This window comes from Schistocerca cancellata, chromosome 3 (assembly GCF_023864275.1).
Source record: "Schistocerca cancellata isolate TAMUIC-IGC-003103 chromosome 3, iqSchCanc2.1, whole genome shotgun sequence".
Taxonomy (NCBI): Eukaryota; Metazoa; Arthropoda; class Insecta; order Orthoptera; family Acrididae; genus Schistocerca; species Schistocerca cancellata.
In genome coordinates this window covers 895,107,342-895,129,189 of record NC_064628.1, presented here as the reverse complement: position 1 = coordinate 895,129,189, position 21,848 = coordinate 895,107,342, and the positions used below count along the sequence as shown (strand labels likewise).

General features: G+C 44.7%; 1 protein-coding gene and 1 pseudogene across 1 annotated transcript in view; both read right to left on the bottom strand.

Moving 5' to 3' along the window:
- LOC126175962 (UDP-glucosyltransferase 2-like) overlaps positions 1 to 21,848 on the bottom strand; it is a 75,705-nt gene that overhangs the window by 18,657 nt on the left and 35,200 nt on the right. Inside the window, exon 4 of the mRNA XM_049923049.1 lies at positions 2,510 to 2,969. Coding sequence (XP_049779006.1) covers positions 2,510 to 2,969 — 460 coding nt within the window. The remainder of the gene's footprint in view (positions 1 to 2,509; positions 2,970 to 21,848) is intronic.
- On the bottom strand, positions 7,799 to 7,916 carry LOC126177674 (5S ribosomal RNA; annotated as a pseudogene).

Below are 21,848 nucleotides of genomic sequence, written 5' to 3'. Positions count from 1 at the left end.
GCGTGAATGGAGGGACGAATGGAGACGTGTCGTCTTCAGTGATGAGAGTTGCTTCTGCCTTGGTGCGAATGATGGTCGTATGCGTGTTTGGCGCCGTGCAGGTGAGCGCCACAATCAGGACTGCATACGACCGAGGCACACAGGGCCAACACCCGGCATCATGGTGTGGGGAGCGATCTCCTACACTGGCCGTACACCACTGGTGATCGTCGAGGGGACACTGAATAGTGCACGGTACATCCAAACCGTCATCGAACCCATCGTTCTACCATTCCTAGACCGGCAAGGGAACTTGCTGTTCCAACAGGACAATGCACGTCCGCATGTATCCCGTGCCACCCAACGTGCTCTAGAAGGTGTAAGTCAACTACCCTGGCCAGCAAGATCTCCGGATCTGTCCCCCATTGAGCATGTTTGGGACTGGATGAAGCGTCGTCTCACGCGGTCTGCACGTCCAGCACGAACGCTGGTCCAACTGAGGCGCCAGGTGGAAATGGCATGGCAAGCCGTTCCACAGGACTACATCCAGCATCTCTACGATCGTCTCCATGGGAGAATAGCAGCCTGCATTGCTGCGAAAAGTGGATATACACTGTACTAGTGCCGACATTGTGCATGCTCTGTTGCCTGTGTCTATGTGCCTGTGGTTCTGTCAGTGTGATCATGTGATGTATCTGACCCCAGGAATGTGTCAATAAAGTTTCTCCTTACTGGGACAATGAATTCACGGTGTTCTTATTTCAATTTCCAGGAGTGTACATAGTTCCATTAGTGACCAGTCGTAAAGAGTAAGAAGTGAAAGAGAAATATTCACTGTAATGAACAGTCCAGATTTATCCACGAAATGGAAATGTGAGATCTGTATATTACAAAAGTAGTATCTGCTTTATATTTTAACTAAAGTTCAGTCTTGATCACAACACTTATGTCTCAATAACATAGGTGACCGGTTTCGGTTATATTTATATAACCATCTTCAGACCCATGGCTTCCTTGGAGGATGGTGGGCGGAGCTCTCCTCAGCTGCTACGAAGTTGAGAAGAGCTCCGCCCACCATCCTTCAAGGAAGCCATGGGTCTGAAGATGGTTATATAAATATAACCGAAACCGGTCACCTATGTTATTGAGACATAAGTGTTGTGATCAAGACTGAACCTTAGTTAAAATATAATAATCTATTGATCACTGTATTCCAAAAATGTTAACCAAAATAATATCTGCTTTGGTTATGCACGTAACGAAGATTAGGATCTAACATACCGCAAACTATCAGGTCATTCCAGACACAGAACAAAATCGAGTTTGAAATGGGTCAGAAAGGACGTTGGCAGTTTTGTTTTGAGGGTGACCTTCCAAAAATTCACCTTAAGCGATTCATATCATATCACATCACATCATTTCTAAATCTGGATGGCCGAATGTGGCGTCGAACCATGTTCCACCTGAATGCAATTCCAGCGTCTTAATCACTGCGCTCTCTCGCTATGCCCCGCCAGAACTTAGTCTCATGTCACTGTTTGCTGCAAAAGACACAAAGTGGTCTTTTGATCCCTTTTGGCGTTTTATGGTCGTTGTATCTGATTAGGCACAGACCACACATTTAACAGCGTTCGATGGAAAGTAACACTGCACGACAGTCATCTACATCTGGCCTGACGTACACAACGGAATCCAAAGACGAATGTCTGGCATACAGCTGCTTCAGAAGTTCCAGTTTTCTTAGAAACTATCCACCAGAATCACAAGCTGCGACATCGTCGCGAAAAACACAGTGACCCGTATATGTAATAAGTTTCTTTAATTTACGTCTATGGTCACAATCTTTTTTTGTTTAACAGATTACCGGTTTCGGTCTTTAATGACCATCATCAGATCTGTTTCATAAAAACAAAGTCCTAATGTACTGCAGCCATAGTGGAATCGTCAAATGTCAAATGCGGAATCAGCACCAGCATCGGCAAATACATATAAATCACATCACATGCACGAGTCATGTTGTCAGTAAAGTAGTTTTCGAATTCGGATCCAGATCCTATGGTTTCTATAGATCGTTTGAGGCGAATGCCAGAGTGCTTACTATAAAAAGTGCACTGCCGACATCCTTCGCCAGTTCGCCCTTTGCCCCAATTCGAGCTTGCGCTCCATCGTAATGAGCCCAACGTCGACTGCACATTAGATGCTAATCTTCCTACCTTCCTTCTCGCTTTTTAGTTTCGTTACTAAACTCTTTGTGTTATGTGTCTTGTTTCCATAACTACATTTACTGGAGAAAGTCGTACGCCCTACTTTGCTCTTCTGAATTTCTAATTACTTTTGATGAGATATGGCAGTTCGTCGATTGTGCTATATTCTTAGGAACCTATGTAATATTGTTAGTGTGATAGTCTTCTAAAATTATATATTTATGTGTATAATGCGCTTTACACTTGTGATAATTTTGTTATTTTGACAATTCAGGTGATATCAAGGTGGTGTATACTACTGTAACGACAGAAGCAAGCGTAGTTACCTTAGGTAGAGGCGGTGGGTTGGGTTCCACATGCAGTCCAGTCAGTTCTATCATGTTTGGCAGGTTCGGTCGAGGGTAGTTTATACTGAAATGATTGTTTATAAGCATCAAACTGAAATTTTTTTCAGTTTCATAAACTGATGGGATGTCAGATCCGAAATATTTTCTCTGGATTTCTTCTTGGTCCGGCATCAATACATATAAGAAGTAATAATTTGTGCAGAGCCATAGATATGTCATGTAAAGTCTTTCCCAGAATGACATGCGGTGTGAAGAGGCGACCAGAAAGTCTGGAAGGTAAGCAGGATTACTTGGGTTTCCGTCAATCCAGAGGCTGGGGATAGTTGCGCTTACGGTAATGTATCCGACGAGAGGTGGAGAGCCCACTTTGTGAATCAGACCGTAGAAGCACGGCGTCAGCAATCGTTCCAAAATGACCAGGTCGAATTTTGGAGCAGACCTGTAACAAATCTGTGTATTAGTGTGGCATCGCTACCTCAAGTTGTTCATAAATAATTTGATTAATCTAAATGGTGCAACATGCGGCTTACGACATACAGCAAAACTTCCATCAAGATAAAAGAAGAAAAATAATGACAGTGACTTCATGAGTATCTGCAGATTGGACAGAAAGTGATTTCATAAATACCTACAGATTGGACAGAACAAAGTTTTACCCTGGTATAGTCCAACCATTTCTAATGCCTGTTTTCTAACTGCCCTGTAACGCATGGACGGTTTTTTTGATGTCCATTCACCTCCCACTAATTCGACTGGGATGTTGCATTTAAAATAAGCATGATAGAGGGCTTTCATTTCATTCATTGTTTAATGCCCACACTTTTGCTGCGACATTTCGTTCAACTGTTACAGTTAGCTGGTATTAAACTTCACCTTCTCCTTCTCTGGTCAACACTTTCGAAAGGACACGTCTGGCTACTGCTGCTGCTTTGCTATTGCGTCAGAGGCAGATTAATGGTTCAAATGGCTTTGAGCACTATGGGACTTAACATCTGTGGTCACCAGTCCCCTAGAACTTAGAACTACTTAAACCTAACTAACCTAAGGACATCACACACATCCATGCCCGAGGCAGGATTCGAACCTGCGACCGTAGCGGTCACGCGGTTCCAGACTGAAGCGCCTAGCACCGCACGGCCACACCGGCCGGCAGAGGCAGATTAATAAAATAGATGGGAACTTTCATTTATAATGTTCCAGATATTTAGTTAATACATAATTAAAAACTAAAAGTGTACATAATTAAAAACTAAAAGTCATTTCGTAAGTGTACAAGGCCAGAACACTTAGTTTAAGGAACGGAAGAATAGCTTCCCCTTTGTTTCTGTCCTTGTGATACGACAGACTAAAAAGAGCTCCGAGATGGCTTGTTTTGCTTTGAGCGCCTTGGTGTCAGGATGAATCGGTAGCAGCGGACCACCCATGTGCTCGTGTCAGGTTTCCATCGTTTGGAAGTGACGCCACGAGAGTTGATACTAGATTGCACAAAGACAGTCATCGGAATACACATATGCGCACTTAGAGCGTAAACCATTAAACGTACATCACAGTACGACACACCAAATTAGAAATCGCAAGGAGACGATTGGTATTATGTACGTATAGATTGACTGTGGAAGTGAAGTATTTAATTACTTAATGAGTGGAGAAGTAATCTGTAATGGCCTCTGCGCTAACAATATAATATTTGTAGTAATTAATGCAAATAGGAGATCGACGCAGCGTGTCAAAGCGCTCATGGACATAAATCGAATGGGTTAGTCACATTTTTATTTATGCCTTTATATATGCAATGAAAAGTGTGTGACTTGAATGATTAAAGTCAGCGTAACTAATTATTGAAAATAGGTACACAAATAGGTATTGCAGCATGTGTTGGAAAACGCAACTGCTCAACGTAAACAACATTTATACAGGGTGATTCAAAAAGAATACCACAACTTTAGGAATTTAAAACTCTGCAACGACAAAAGGCAGAGCTAAGCACTATCTGTCGGCGAATTAAGGGAGCTATAAAGTTTCATTTAGTTGTACATTTGTTCGCTTGAGGCGCTGTTGACTAGGCGTCAGCGTCAGTTGATGCTAAGATGGCGACCGCTCAACAGAAAGCTTTTTGTGTTATTGAGTACGGCAGAAGTGAATCGACGACAGATGTTCAGCGTGCATTTCGAACGAAGTATGGTGTTAAACCTCCTGATAGGTGGTGTATTAAACGTTGGTACAAACAGTTTACAGAGAATGGGTGTTTGTGCAAAGGGAAAAGTTCTGGACGGCCGAGAACGAGTGATGAAAATGTAACACGCATCCAGCAAGCATTTGTTCGCAGCCCAGGAAAATCGACTCGCAGAGCTAGCAGAGAGCTGCAAATTCCACAATCAACTGTATGGAGAGTCCTACGAAAAAGGTTAGTTATGAAACCTGAACGTCAACTACCCGAGGCGATGGATCGGCCGCCAGGCAGCCAGTGACAGAGCACTTCATCACTGGCCTCCAAGAAGCCCTGATCTTACCCCCTGCGATTTTTTCTTATGGGGGTATGTTAAGGATATGGTGTTTCGGCCACCTCTCCCAGCCACCATTGATGATTTGAAACGAGAAATAACAGCAGCTATCCAAACTGTTACGCCTGATATGCTACAGAGAGTGTGGAACGAGTTGGAGTATCGGGTTGATATTGCTCGAGTGTCTGGAGGGGGCCATATTGAACATCTCTGAACTTGTTTTTGAGTGAAAAAAAACCTTTTTAAATACTCTTTGTAATGATGTATAACAGAAGGTTATATTATGTTTCTTTCATTAAATACACATTTTTAAAGTTGTGGTATTCTTTTTGAATCACCCTGTATTGCAAATTTTCAGTGTTTAATTAACAGTTTTGATTGATTAATTTAAATTCTAGCAGGGCTTCATAAACTTACGACAAGAACTGCAATCTTTGGCGCGTCCCCCTCCCCGACATGCTTTGTGTGTCCTCCACTGCTAGTGCCTCCACCTGCCATCTGTGAGTGGTTCCTGCACGCTGACGCCAAACATAGGCGGCGGTCACCATAATGTGGCTGGACTGTGTGTTCAGTCTTAGTTAGCTGTGCCTTGAGTATTTACAGCATACTTACAAATGTCTTATAGGATGTGAGCTGCTCCTTCTGCTGGTGTCGCCCAAATTTATGAAGCTCTTCTAGAACATAAATTAATGAATGAAAAACGGTAATGAAACACTTAGTGGCGACTGGTGGCCTTTTCAGATGTGTCACGATTTATGCTCCATCACAAATACGGGCACTGGCTTGTAATACGTGAAACATCTGAAAGCAAACACCCAGCAACAATCGTTGTTGCATGCGTCCAGGTCGGAGGAGGGACCGTTATGGGCCGGGGGATGTTTCCGTGGCATTGAATGGGTGATGTCGTCATTGTAGAAGGCACAACGGGTCAACACAAGTATGCATGTAACCTTGGGACCAATGTTCATCCCTGCATGCAGTTTGTTTCTCCTCGGCATGATGGCATCAACCAGCAGGACAATGCAATGTGTCACACAGCTTGCAGTGCATGTGCGTTGTTCGAAGAGCACGAGAACGAGTTTACCGTACTCCTCTGGCCAACCCAGTCGAGAAAGTGTGGAACCACCTCGATCGGGGTGTTCGCCCCATGGATCCCAGTGGAGAAACCAAGTGCAACTGACCAAGGCACTCGAGTCGGCATGGCAACACATCCCTGTTGGTACCTTACAGGACTGCGTTGACTCTCTTCCTGCATGTCTCACAGAGGTCTACGTTGCAAAATTTGGTTGTTCAAGCTTTCGACAGCCGATCACATCAGTGTGACTGGACAGTGCGTCTTTCTCATGATGCGAAAACTGCTGCCACTTTCATTGCTATTGTGGCCGAACTATTAATCCAAAAACTTGTTATGATAGGTCATTTTCATGAACAATTCAGAGCACATCTTGTGTTACCTCCAGTTTTAAGATAGCACAAAGGATAAAAATTTGTAATTTAGACTGGGAGTGATCCTTCTAGTTGTCTGTCGCAATAGGCTATTTTCCTAAGTTAAAAATATTGTTCACATTGTTGTTAGCCTGATTGATTATAACATTTACGAGGGTTGCCCAGAAAGTAATGCACCGCATCTTTTTTTCCTCAGCCTAAAGCAATGCCATGAAAGCGAAACGTTACGTAAGTATGAAGGCTCCCTAGTGAGCGCGCCAAGTTTCCGTCACTTCCGACAGTAAGCGTAGCTGCAGGACAGTTTCAAAATGGCGTCTGTAGGTGATGTACGTTATAAGCAACGTGCCGTCATTGAATTTCTCACTGCAGGGCGGTTCGACAGAGCTCCACGATTTGCAGCGGTTGGGGAGACCATCCACGGTTGTCACACCTCACATGTTGCAGCGAGCTGTTGCTGTAATTCGCGAGGACAGACGCATTAAAGGATGCCATTCGTAGAAGACATTTTGAGGACGATGAGTAGGATGGTTCAAATGGCTCTGAGCACTATGGGACTTAACTACTGAGGTCATCAGTCCCCTACAACTTAGAACTACTTAAACCTAACTAACCTAAGGACTTCACACACATCCATGCCCGAGGCAGGATTCGAACCTGCGACCGTAGCAGTCGCACGGTTCCGGACTGCGCGCCTAGAACCGCGAGACCACCGCGGCCGGCTCGATGAGTAGGAGATTCACACAGTGAAGCACTGGCTCCGCCCCCAGGACAAGGATTGGTACCGACAGGGCATACACACCCTTGTTTCGCGCTGGAGGAAGGCCACAGAATGGGATGGAGATGACATAGAAAAACAGGGTGTGTACATAAAACACCATTCCTTCGTGTGTGTAATTCTCATTATGTGCAATAAAGAACTGTTGAAAAACAAAAATGCAGTGCAGTACTTTCTGGGCAACCCTCGTAAATAGCATTTAGGGTTAATATTCTCACAAACTATCTGTTATTTTTATGTAATTAAAGCTTAAAAATAATTAAATCTCAAGATCTGGTCATGTGATCGAAAACGCTCTGTAATTGGGTGTTGCTCTGGTTACGCCATAGACTAGGAGTAAGCAAGCACTCCGTTTTCAGGCCACAAGGGGCCCATTGGGACTATTCGACCGCCGTGTCATCCTCAGATTAGGGTGCAGACAGGAGGGGCGTGTCGTCAGCACACCGCACTCCCGGTCGTTATGATGGTTTTCTTTGACCGGAGCCGCTACTGTTCGGTCCAGTAGCTCCTCAATTGGCATCACGAGGCTGAGTGCACCCCGAAAAATGGCAACAACAGATGGCAACCCGGATGGTCACCCATCCAAGTGCAGGCCACGCCCGACAGTGCTTAACTTCGGTGATCTGACAGGAACCGGCGTATCCACTGCGGCAAGGCCGTTGCCAGACTAGGAGTAAGATGAAGCTGTTCGAGTGTTACGGGGCCGTTACCCCAAGTTACGAGGTTTTTACGTACTTTTTCATCAAATAGTTTAGTTATTTAGTGATGGAAAATGCAATTACAACTTTAAAGTAACAACAGAAAGAAATTTTGTGGCGGCTGATAGTAGAGGCCTTGCGAAAGTTGATGCGTTTATGCTCCGCCCGTTTAGAGCGGCCATATGTGCAACGACAGGCATTCTTTTCCCTACTCCCTTCAACATAATTAAACTCGCTCAAAACTAAGGAATTGTAGAACTTTTGGTATTGGGCCCATTTGTTACCAGATTGTTGACTATGTCATGAGCTACGACCTAAAGCACAATAAAATAATTATTGGCGAAACTTAGTGCTGATTTCCTCTGTAGAAGACATTCAGCACAGGCGTTGTACCTAGCACGCGTTCGGTAGCGCAAAGCAAAGCGCATCTGAGCATAGATAAAGAGGTCACAATTCGACTCTTGGAAGGGTTATATACACTCCTGGAAACTGAAATAAGAACACCATGAATTCATTGTCCCAGGAAGGGGAAACTTTATTGACACATTCCTGGGGTCAGATACATCACATGATCACACTGACAGAACCACAGGCACATAGACACAGGCAACAGAGCATGCACAATGTCGGCACTAGTACAGTGTATATCCACCTTTCGCAGCAATGCAGGCTGCTATTCTCCCATGGAGACGATCGTAGAGATGCTGGATGTAGTCCTGTGGAACGGCTTGCCATGCCATTTCCACCTGGCGCCTCAGTTGGACCAGCATTCGTGCTGGACGTGCAGACCGCGTGAGACGACGCTTCATCCAGTCCCAAACATGCTCAATGGGGGACAGATCCGGAGATCTTGCTGGCCAGGGTAGTTGACTTACACCTTCTAGAGCACGTTGGGTGGCACGGGATACATGCGGACGTGCATTGTCCTGTTGGAACAGCAAGTTCCCTTGCCGGTCTAGGAATGGTAGAACGATGGGTTCGATGACGGTTTGGATGTACCGTGCACTATTCAGTGTCCCCTCGACGATCACCAGTGGTGTACGGCCAGTGTAGGAGATCGCTCCCCACACCATGATGCCGGGTGTTGGCCCTGTGTGCCTCGGTCGTATGCAGTCCTGATTGTGGCGCTCACCTGCACGGCGCCAAACACGCATACGACCATCATTCGCACCAAGGCAGAAGCGACTCTCATCGCTGAAGACGACACGTCTCCATTCGTCCCTCCATTCACGCCTGTCGCGACACCACTGGAGGCGGGCTGCACGATGTTGGGGCATGAGCGGAAGACGGCCTAACGGTGTGCGGGACCGTAGCCCAGCTTCATGGAGACGGTTGCGAATGGTCCTCGCCGATACCCCAGGAGCAACAGTGTCCCTAATGTGCTGGGAAGTGGCGGTGCGGTCCCCTACGGCACTGCGTAGGATCCTACGGTCTTGGCGTGCATCCGTGCGTCGCTGCGGTCCGGTCCCAGGTCGACGGGCACGTGCACCTTCCGCCGACCACTGGCGACAACATCGATGTACTGTGGAGACCCCACGCCCCACGTGTTGAGTAATTCGGCGGTACGTCCACCCGGCCTCCCGCATGCCCACTATACGCCCTCGCTCAAAGTCCGTCAACTGTACATACGGTTCACGTCCACGCTGTCGCGGCATGCTACCAGTGTTAAAGACTGCGATGGAGCTCCGTATGCCACGGCAAACTGGCTGACACTGACGGTGCACAAATGCTGCGCAGCTAGCGCCATTCGACGGCCAACACCGCGGTTCCTGGTGTGTCCGCTGTGCCGTGCGTGTGATCATTGCTTGTACAGCCCTCTCGCAGTGTCCGGAGCAAGTATGGTGGGTCTGACACACCGGTGTCAATGTGTTCTTTTTTCCATTTCCAGGAGTGTATTTTTAAAAGTTTCACACGAAATACGAGAACAACCTTACCAGTTGTTTCGATTGTAGATTTATTATACATAGCTTCACATTCGTCTTAGCAATTAACTTTTTTCGAAAGTACTGCTAGTAGTTAAGATAGCGCCATATGCACACACTACAACGAGCTGTAGGACGACGACCTAAAACGGAGAGATATAAAGCGTGTACAACAAGGAGGTGACACAAACCTAAGGGCTGTGGTGTTTGTGAATGTAAACTAACATTAGCGTCTGAAGCAGACTTACTTAATCTTTACGTAAGATGATGAAACAGTAGAAGTTTAAACACTAAGGATCCTAGTTAGATAGAACGAATACAAAAGTATTGTTTCTAATAACGTAAAAAGTGTGTGGTCATATTAACTAGAAAATACGTTTTTGAACGTGACGTGTGTGAACAGCGATTCCAAATGTATGTGTATGCAAGGAGGAAGGAAAACATAATAACAATCTGTTTCTGATCGGTGTCGTGAAGTTTTGTAATTGTGATTTGGTTTTCATACGAGAGGACTAGCCAATCGTTTTACAAACAAGTTAAAATGTTCTTTCGGGTTAAATTCGAGCCGGTGATATATGGACATCACCTTATATAATTTGACGGTCTACTTCTCTAACAACTGAGCTACCGAATAATTGAGGTACAGATGAGTAAAACGACAATTTCGTTGAATGACACTATCATTCGTTGTAACAGTGGAAGAGCATATCACGGAACTAAGTTAATGTTAACTTCACAGTGCAATATAGTTTTAATTAAGTTAGTGAACTTGTGCGTCGACGTGGTGGCAATTTGGCAGTTCAGTGCAACCACATTTTACGCATTTCTCATTCTCTGGAACACTCAAAAATAACTTTTCAGGAGTTTTTATAGACGTATTTGTACAGTATGGCACTAAATACCATTCGTAACCTTTTTCGGAAACGTAAATTCCAAAACAAGCCATCACTGTGAATTAGCATTATCACAGTAGGAGCAGTAAGCTAGCCAGTGACGTCTCAGGCATTACATGACTCCAATGGAGCGTTCTAGCGGGCTTTCAAATTATTTGAATTTCATTTCCGTTTTTATTAAAGAATACTGAAATTCACGTGGAAAAAAGCGTGTTAGGAGCATAAAAGGGCATAATTTTATCATTTGAAACAATTTCCAGAAGAGAGTTAAATATCCTAGGCATGGGATCAGTTTGCAGGACGCATATGAAGAGTCAGCCTCTGTGACACTGTCGGTGGTGATTCAGCTGCTTCACTTTCTGACTTGAGCGTCGTGCCAGCTGGGCTGCAGCCTTCTATCGCCGTGAGTCGGGGTTTTAGCTGTGTCAGGGTACTGATGACCTGGGGTTTTTCGCATCTGTGGATGTTACTAATCTGAATTACGTTGCTGTGAGTCAGTGATCTAACTCTGACACAGCTACGAACAAATACGAATGGTATTTTTTTTTTTAAATTACAGTTATTTTTGAAACAGTTTTATCGGGACTCCATTCACATTTAGGTCAAAATAACCACAGCAATTAGTTTTTCAGCAGACCACCGTATAATGTGCGGAATAACGAACAGTGGCAAATTCTGATAATAAACCTCACTGGTGAGTGGCATCATTTACACCCCATGCCTATTTATCCAACAATCTAATACAGGGTGTATCAAAAAGGATGGCGCAAACTTAAACGGCTGAAGGTTCACGATAATAGAAGCACAAATGTCAGGTAAATATGGGCGCTAAAACGCATTCCTTTAGGGCTATGAGATATTCTTGATTTTCAATATTGCGAAACAAATCTCTTCTACGGCAAGCTCTGTGCTTTCCATATTTTAGGGAGTGGTAGTTTGGACCAAAACAAGAAAAAAATGTCCAGTAAACATGTGAACATGTGCTCTAAAATGCACAGCTTAAAAGTAATGAGCACTTGCTCATTAGAAGAGTTGTGTACCAAAGTACCGAAGATGAACAGGTGCTCACAGCTGTTAAGGTATGCCTTTTAGATTCCATGTCTACTGGACATTTTTTTGTTGTTCTGGTTATAATGTATTAATGTAAGAAGAATAGATGCTGAATGATGAATGCATGCAGCTTGCCGCCAACTTTGTGTAATGTTTTGTCTGTATAGACGTGTATCTTTTGCCTTTAAGATCCCTTCACTTTCACACATAAATCTATACAGTAAAGTAAGGGCCTCCCGTTTTGTCTTTAGGCTGATCCATGATAAGACAGGCGGAAAGTTAGACTAATGGAGGATTATGAGTATTTTCTCTAATTTCATTCGCTCTCTCTCTCTCTCTCTCTCTCTCTCCTTTATCTATGTACAGTTTTAAATATAATATTTCATTACGTGAAATCAGCCAAATAGAATCTCTGGTGGAGCCCTTCGTCTTAGTATTCAGCGGCTGGCTTGCTGTAAAAGATCTTTACATTGATTATTATTGTTAAGCGCTGCATTCAGTTGGGAAAATCGATCGTTTGAACAATTCGTTCCTTTTACGACAGATTTCGAATTCCAGATGTGTACGAAGCCTTTTTGGACGATTTAACAAAGACTCGGTGATTGCAGGCTCTCTTCGACACAGCTGAAACTTCCCCACTAATTACAGGGCCAACGCGATCATCAATGATTCAGACAAAGAACTCATTCGTTCATTCACTCCAGAATAAAAGGGGTCACAAACCTTATTTATGAAGGAAATTTTATATTCAATCCATCTCCATTACATGTCCAGATTTCTTTTGGTTCCAAGTCTTAATTATTTTCCGTTACAATTTATTTCTCTTCAAACAACCCGTTAGTGGCACAAATGTTAATAGCTCGCTTTAGCGAGAAGAAAAGCAAATATGTCTCTTTTAGAAACCCGTCAATCTTTCGACAGATACTTCCGAAGCTGTCCTCGTTACCAGTCTCACAACCATGGAGAATACATACATGTATCTCTGTTATTCCAAAGAATAAACGCACTAGAAAATACTTTGGCGTCGACGAGCTGTCGGCGCATATGTTACTAGAAAATCCGATCAGATACTTTTCAAAAGTGAATAAATGTGGATGATTTGATTGACAATGATTAATTGGTGCGTGGTAGAGGGTAATTTTCCGTGGGGACATTACATGGTCCATACTACCACTTCCCAAAATATGGAAAGCAAACAGCTTGCAGTACAAGAGATTTGTTTCACAATATTGAAAATAAAGAATATCTCATAGCTCTTAAGGTATCCGTTTTAGAGCCCCATGTTTGCTCGACATTCGTGCTTCTATTATCTTGTACCTTCAGCCGTGTAAGTCTGCGCCATCCTTTTCGATACACCTTGTACATATCTTTCCTGATTGTACAGGGTGGTCCATTGATCGTGACCGGTCCAAATATATCACGAAATAAGTGTCACACGAAAAAACTACAAAGAACGAAACTCGGCTAGGCTGAAGGGGGAAACCAGATGGCGCTATGTTTGGCACGCTAGATGGCGCTGCCATAGGTCAAACGTATATCAACTGCGTTTTTTAAACAGGAACCTCCATTTTTTATTACATATTCGTGTAGTACGTAAAGAAATATGAAAGTTTTAGTTGGACCACTTTTATCGCTTTGTGATAGATGGCGCTGTAATAGTCACAAACATATGGCTCACAATTTTAGACGAACAGTTGGTAACAGGTAGGTTTTTTAAATTAAAATACGGGACGTAGGTACCTTTGAACATTTTATTTCGGTTGTTCCAATGTGATACATGTACCTTTGTGAACTTATCATTTCTGAGAACGCATGCTGTTACAGCGTGATTACCTGTAAATACCACATTACTGCAATAAATGCTCAAAATGATGTCCGTCAACCTCAATGCATATGGCAATACGTGTAACGACATTCCTCTCAACAGCGAGTAGTTCGCCTTCCGTAATGTTCGCACATGCAATGACAATGCGCTGACGCATGTTGACAGGCGTTGTCTGTGAATTACGATAGCAAATATCCTTCAATATTCCCCACAGAAAGAAATCCGGGGACGTCAGATCCAGTGAACGTGTGGGCCATGGTACGGTGCTTCGACGACCAATCCACCTGTAATGAAATATGCTATTCAATACCGCTTCAACCGCACGCGAGCTATATGCCGGACATCCATCATGTTTGAAGTACATCGTCATTTTGTCATGCAGTGAAACATCTTGCAGTAACATCGGTAGCACATTACGTAGGAAATCAGCATACATTGCACCATTTAGATTGCCATCGATAAAATGCGGGCCAATTATCCTTCCTCCCATAATGCCGCACCATACATTAACCCGCCAAGGACGCTGATGTTCCACTTGTCGCAGCCGTCGTGATTTTCCGTTGCCCAATAGTACATATTATGCCGGTTTACGTTACCGCTGTTGGTGAATGACGCTTCGTCGCTAAATAGAACGCGTGCAAAAAATCTGTCATCGTCCCGTAATTTCTCTTGTGCCCAGTGGCAGAACTGTACACGACGTTCAAAGTCGTCGCCATGCAATTCGTGGTGCATAGAAATATGGTACGGGTGCAATCGATGTTGATGTGGCATTCTCAACCCGATTCTCGCGCAATTTGTGTGCTACTGATGTGCGGATTAGCGTGACAGCACCTAAAACATCTACTTGGGCATCATCATTTGTTGCAGGTCGTGGTTGACGTTTCACATGTGGCTGAACACTTCCTGTTTCCTTAAATAACGTAACTATCCGGCGAACGGTCCGAACACTTGGATGTCATCCAGGATATCGAGCAGCATACATAGCACACGCTCGTTGGGCATTTTGATCAAAATAGCCATAAATCAACACGATATCGACCTTTTCCGCTATTGGTAAACATTCCATTTTAACACAGGTAATTATCACGAAGCAAATACCGTCCGCACTGGAGGAATGTTACGTGATACCACGTACTTAATACGTTTGTGACTATTACAGCGCCATCTATCACAAAGCGAAAAAAGTGGGCCAACTAAAACATTCATATTTGTTTACGTACTACACGAATATGTAATAAAAATTGGGGTTCTTATTTAAAAAACGCAGTTGATATCTGTTTGACCTGTGGCAGCGCCATCTTGCGTGCCAACCATAGTTCCATCTGGTTTCCCCTTCATGCAAGACGAGTTTCGTTCTTTGTAGTTTTTTCGTTTGATGCTTATTTCGTGAGGTATTTGGCCCAGTCACTATCAATGGACCACCCTGTATATTTTTTTATTGCTTCCTTCAGACATACTCAGTCTGTTTACATAACAGGTCGTGTTTTTAACATTTTTAAAGTTGTTACATGTTTTGATTTATTACAATTCTGCGCCTCAGCATAATAATAATGTTAATAATAATAATTCAATAATGATAAAACTAAAGAGATGTGTATATTGAAACGTCTCCTTAGAAAAATTATTGAATTACTGTGCTGATAAACCCCTTACGTTATTTGATTTTCAAACAGCTGAGCAAAGCTGAACGTACTCAGACATTTCTCTCTTTACTTATTCTGATCATCACTAAACTGACACACAATATTTTTAGCGCAACGCAATCTGACTTTCAATAATCCCTACAAATGAATGGCCCTGACTAACAATAACCTATACCTTTCATGAATCACTTACCTCACAAAAATCTTCGTTACTCGAACTAGTGCAATACAGCGAGCGCCAATACTGCCAGCTAAATAAAAGATTCTAACTACTGAAGGCACTAACAACTGATAGGCATAGTTAGCAAATGAAAGATTTTGATAGAGAACAGTGTATTTACCTTAATAGTGTTCAAAAGTCATAATATACAGGGTGTTACAAAAAGGTACGGCCAAACTTTCAGGAAACATTCCTCACACACAAAGAAAGAAAATGTTATGTGGACATGTGTCCGGAAACGCTTACTTTCGATGTTAGAGCTCATTTTATTACTTCTCTTCAAATCACATTAATCATGGAATGGAAACACACAGCAACAGAACGTACCAGCGTGACTTCAAACAATTTGTTACAGGAAATGTTCAAAATGTCCTCCGTTAGCGAGGATACATGCACCCACCCTCCGTCGCATGAAATCCCTGATGCGCTGATGCAGCCCTGGAGAATGGCGTATTGAATCACAGCCGTCCACAATACGAGCACGAAGAGTCTCTACATTTGGTACCGGGGTTGCGTAGACAAGAGCTTTCAAATGCCCCCATAAATGAAAGTCAAGAGGGTTGAGGTCAGGAGAGCGTGGAGGCCATGGAATTGGTCCGCCTCTACCAATCCATCGGTCACCGAATCTGTTGTTGAGAAGCGTACGAACACTTCGACTGAAATGTGCAGGAGCTGCATCGTGCATGAACCACATGTTGGGTCGTACTTGTAAAGGCACATGTTCTAGCAGCACAGGTAGAGTATCCCGTATGAAATCATGATAACGTACTCCATTGAGCGTAGGAGGAAGAACATACTGACGAAACTAAAATGAGCTCTAACATGGAAATTAAGCGTTTCCGGACACATGTCCACATAACATCTTTTCTTTATTTGTGTGTGAGGAATGTTTCCTGAAAGTTTGGCCGTACCTTTTTGTAACACCCTGTATATCTGTTCATGATATCCAATACTACAAATTTACTCTTTCTGATGGACACACGTCCAGATCGTCCGGTCTCAAAATTCTGCCATCTCTCTCCCCACATCCACCACTGCTGGCGGCTCACCTCCAACTGCGCAACGCTACGCGCTGTTCACATCCAACTGCCCAACGCTACAATAGCGAATATTCCAAAAATGCCAACCAGTCACAGACTGCACACAGCACAGCCAGTGATTTTCATTCAGAGCGCTACGTGGTGTTACCAACACAAAAACCTAAACAGCCTACTTACAATATATTTATAAATCTGTTATGTGTCAGTAACAATATCAATTGAGAGACTATACGCGCAAATATTAGCTAAAAGCAGAGAAAAAGAAAATGAATAGTGGATAGATGATATTTAATAATAAGAACCATTTTACACAATGTTCTAACAAGTTACCTGGGATCTTAACCTCCGTAACTGTATATTTGGTTTCAAAAAGTCGATCCCACCACTGGGGACCTCTGCTTCTTATGAGGGCTCCGAACAGGGAGTAACTGTTAGAATGCATATTATTCTCATATAAAAATATAAGTACATTTACATATAAATTTCTGCCAGAATGAAAAATGCTCCTATCATAGCACGAAAGAGATAGTGATGTAAAAGAAGGGAACGCAAAGTAACGTGATATATGATGCCACGTCCTATAACATGACACATGCCATCATGTTTTCCAGCGTGATATTTCTCATGTTGTGCAATATGACACAACATGAAACTTCCTGAAAGATTAAAACTTTGGTCCAGACCGAGACTCGAAGTCCGGATCTCTGCCTTTCCCAGACAAGTGCTCTACCAACTGAGCTATCCAAGCACGACCCGTTCCCATAGTTTTGCTTCCTCCAGTACCTCGTCTCCTACCTACCAAACAGGAGCTCAGTTGCTAGAGCACTTGTCTGCGAAAGGCAAAGATCTCGAGTTGGAGCCTCGGTCTGGGACACAGTTTTCATCTGCCAGGGAGTTTCATATCAGTGCACACTCCGCTGATGGGACACTGCGAGAGGGCTGTACAAGCAATGATCACACGCACGGCACAGCGGACACACCAGGAACCGCGGTGTTGGCCGTCGAATGGCGCTAGCTGCGCAGCATTTGTGCACCGCCGCCGTCAGTGTCAGCCAGTTTGCCGTGGCATACGGAGCTCCATCGCAGTCTTTAACACTGGTAGCATGCCGCGACAGCGTGGACGTGAACCGTATGTGCAGTTGACGGACTTTGAGCGAGGGCGTATAGTGGGCATGCGGGAGGCCGGGTGGACGTACCGCCGAATTGCTCAACACGTGGGGCGTGAAGTCTCCACAGTACATCGATGTTGTCGCCAGTGGTCGGCGGAAGGTGCACGTGCCCGTCGACCTGGGACCGGACCGCAGCGACGCACGGATGCACGCCAAGACCGTAGGATCCTACGCAGTGCCGTAGGGGACCGCACCGCCACTTTCCAGCAAATTAGGGACACTGTTGCTCCTGGGGTATCGGCGAGGACCATTCGCAACCGTCTCCATGAAGCTGGGCTACGGTCCCGCACACCGTTAGGCCGTCTTCCGCTCACGCCCCAACATCGTGCAGCCCGCCTCCAGTGGTGTCGCGACAGGCGTGAATGGAGGGACGAATGGAGACGTGTCGTCTTCAGCGATGAGAGTCGCTTCTGCCTTGGTGCCAATGATGGTCGTATGCGTGTTTGGCGCCGTGCAGGTGAGCGCCACAATCAGGACTGCATACGACCGAGGCACACAGGGCCAACACCCGGCATCATGGTGTGGGGAGCGATCTCCTACACTGGCCGTACACCACTGGTGATCGTCGAGGGGACACTGAATAGTGCACGGTACATCCAAACCGTCATCGAACCCATCGTTCTACCATTCCTGGACCGGCAAGGGAACTTGCTGTTCCAACAGGACAATGCACGTCCGCATGTATCCCGTGCCACCCAACGTGCTCTAGAAGGTGTAAGTCAACTACCCTGGCCAGCAAGATCTCCGGATCTGTCCCCCATTGAGCATGTTTGGGACTGGATGAAGCGTCGTCTCACGCGGTCTGCACGTCCAGCACGAACGCTTGTCCAACTGAGGCGCCAGGTGGAAATGGCATGGCAAGCCGTTCCACAGGACTACATGCAGCATATCTACGATCGTCTCCATGGGAGAATAGCAGCCTGCATTGCTGCGAAAGGTGGATATACACTGTACTAGTGCCGACATTGTGCATGCTCTGTTGCCTGTGTCTATGTGCCTGTGGTTCTGTCAGTGTGATCATGTGATGTATCTGACCCCAGGAATGTGTCAATAAAGTTTCCCCTTCCTGGGACAATGAATTCACGGTGTTCTTATTTCAATTTCCAGGAGTGTATATTGATTACTGTTGCTGGCGAATCTTCGTATTTTGGGCACAGTGTAAGGGACCATAGCCTACAATCACAAGGTGCAGGTGTGCCAACAGCTTGCAGCCAAGGGACCTCACTGCGCTGGGGAAGTAGGGTAAATCGTAAAAAAAACGGGAATGTGTCAAAATGAACCGTTTCCGCGCACTCAGTTCACGTGAGAACGAATTTTATATGCTACATTTAGCTCGACTTTAAAGCATGGTATCCCGAAAACGGATAGAGATTATTGGGTATTAAAAATTTCGTTTTGACTTTATCCATTGATGTACCTTCGTGCGAAGTTTGAACCATTTTGTAAAAAATTGAAGTATAGAAGTTTGAGCGTTCAAAAACCCTCCGAGAAAAACGTATTTTATGCACGTAAAATACAGTGAACATAAAAAATTCGCAAACAACGTTTTTTCACGTAAAATCCGAGTGACTCTAGATTTTCACGCTTCAGAGCAACCCCAGATGTCAAAGGACGGTTGACATTGGCTCTATGCTATGGAATGCAAACCAGTGCAATTGAAGATTGCTTTCTATATTCTTGTGTACAGTATACTTCCAGGAACGGTACGTTGATGGTTCAAGGTGCAAAGATAAAGAAATCGATTGGAATACAAAACGTAGCTCTGCCGAAGTGTAACTCAAATACCCCATTATTTCGCTCCTAGTTACCAATCACGGCATACCAATGAACGAGAAAATTCACGTCCATCCGACCCTACAACCACATATCCTTTAAATCCTAACCCAACGCAGATTCCACAATCTCCCCGTCCCATACGACGAAATCCGAGCTAATAATTTCTTATATTTGGATTCCCTGCTCCACTTCCATTGTATCCTTATCTGTCCCTTCCGTAACCATGGTCCAGCCTCCACCATAGTCACGCATAAACCAAATCCAATGCCTCCTACCATTCCCCATATATCAGCCCAGCAATTACGTTACAAACGCAGCCCTCACAAGAGCACTTAACCCTACTACTCCCAATTTACCCTTTCTCAACGCGGATTGTAAGGATCCTGCCGCGAATTTGTGATAAATTCCTGTGGGACCAAACTGCTGAGGTCATCGGTCCCTAGGCTTACACATTAATTAATCTAACTTAAACTAACATACGATAAGGACAACACACACACCCATGCCCGAGGGAGGACTCGAACCTCCGACGCGGAGAGCCGCGCGAACGGTGGCGAGGCGACCCTTATCGCGCGAGCCTGCCGCATTACCTCACTTTGTTGCTAATCGCCCCTCTCATTGTCGCAGTGCATTATTATTTAGTGATCGGCTGGGGAGTTGCCAATACTACTGTTCTTGATCGACCATGTGTTTTTGTGGGTGTAATTTTAATTTCACTATTGTAAGTAGTAAAAACTTCAGCCATTGAAACGGTTGCTTTAATGTTGTCGTTGTAAGAGCTACTAGTATTGGCACATGCTGCTGCTGAGTTGGTGAGCTTTGATTCTAGTAATATGATAGCTTACCGCACATACTATATTGGTGAGGAAGCTAATAAAGATTTTGGTTGGTGTTATTACACTACTGGCCATTCAAATTGCTACACCACGAAGATGACGTGCTACAGACGCGAAATTTAACCGACAGGAGGAAGATGCTGTGATATGCAAATGATTAGCTTTTCAGAGTATTCACACATGGTTGGTGCAGAAGGCGACACTTGCAACGTGCTGACACAAGGAAACCGATTTCTCATACACAAACAGCAGTTGACCGGCGATGCCCAGTGAAACGTTGTTGTGATGCCTCGTGTAAGGAGGAGAAATCCGCACCATCACGTTTCCGACCTTGCGAAAGGTCGGATTGTAGCCTATCGCGATTCCGGTTTATCGTATCGCGACATTGCTGCTCGCGTTGGTCGAGATCCAATGACTGTTAGCAGAATATGGAATCGCTGGGTTCAGGAAGGTAATACGGAACGCCTTGCTGGATCCCAACGGCCTCGTATCACTAGCAGTCGAGATGACAGGCATCTTATCCGCATGGCTGTAACGGATCGTGCAGCTACGTCTCGATCGCTGAGCCAACAGATGGGGACGTTTTCAAGACAACAACCATCTGCTCGAACAGTTCGACGACGTTTGTAGCAGCATGGAATATCTGCTCGGAGATCATGGCTGTGGTTACCCTTGACGCTGCATCATAGACAGGAGCGCCTACGATGGTGTACTCAACGACGAACCTGGCTGCACGAATGGCAAAAAGTCATTTTTTCGGACGAATCCAGGTTCTGTTTACAGCATCATATTGGTCGCATCCGTGTTTGGCGACATCGCGGTGAACGCACATTGGAACCGTATATTCATCATCGCCATACCGGCGTGATGGTATGGGGTGCCACTGGTTACACGTCTCGGTCACCTCTTGTTCGTATTGACGGAACTTTGAACAGTGGACGTTACATTTCAGATGTGTTACGACCCGTGGCTCTACCCATCATTCGATCCCTGCGAAATCCTACATTTCAGCAGGATAATGCACGACAGCGTGTTGCAGGTCCTGTACGGGCCTTTCTGGATACAGAAAATGTTCGAGTGCTGCCCTGGCCAGCACATTCTCCAGATCTCTCACCAATTGAAAACGTTTGGTCAATGGTGGCCGAGCAACTGGCTCGTCATAATACGCCAGTCACTACTCTTGATGAACTGTGGTATCGTGTAGAAGCTGCATGGGCAACTGTACCTGTACACGCCATCCAAGCTCTGTTAGGCTCAATGCCCAGGCCTATCAAGGCCGTTATTACGGCCAGAGGTGGTTGTTCTGGGTACTGATTTCTCAGGATCTATGCACCTAAATTACGTGAAAATGTAATCACACGTCAGTTCTAGTATAATATATTCGTCTAATGAATACCCGTTTATCATCTGCATTTCTTCTTGGTGTAGCAATTTTAATGGCCAGTAGTGTACTATTCCGAAAAGACCTTGACTCTCCGGATTAAGATTGCAGTGTTAGTTTCTTGTCTTTTGTCAAAAGATATT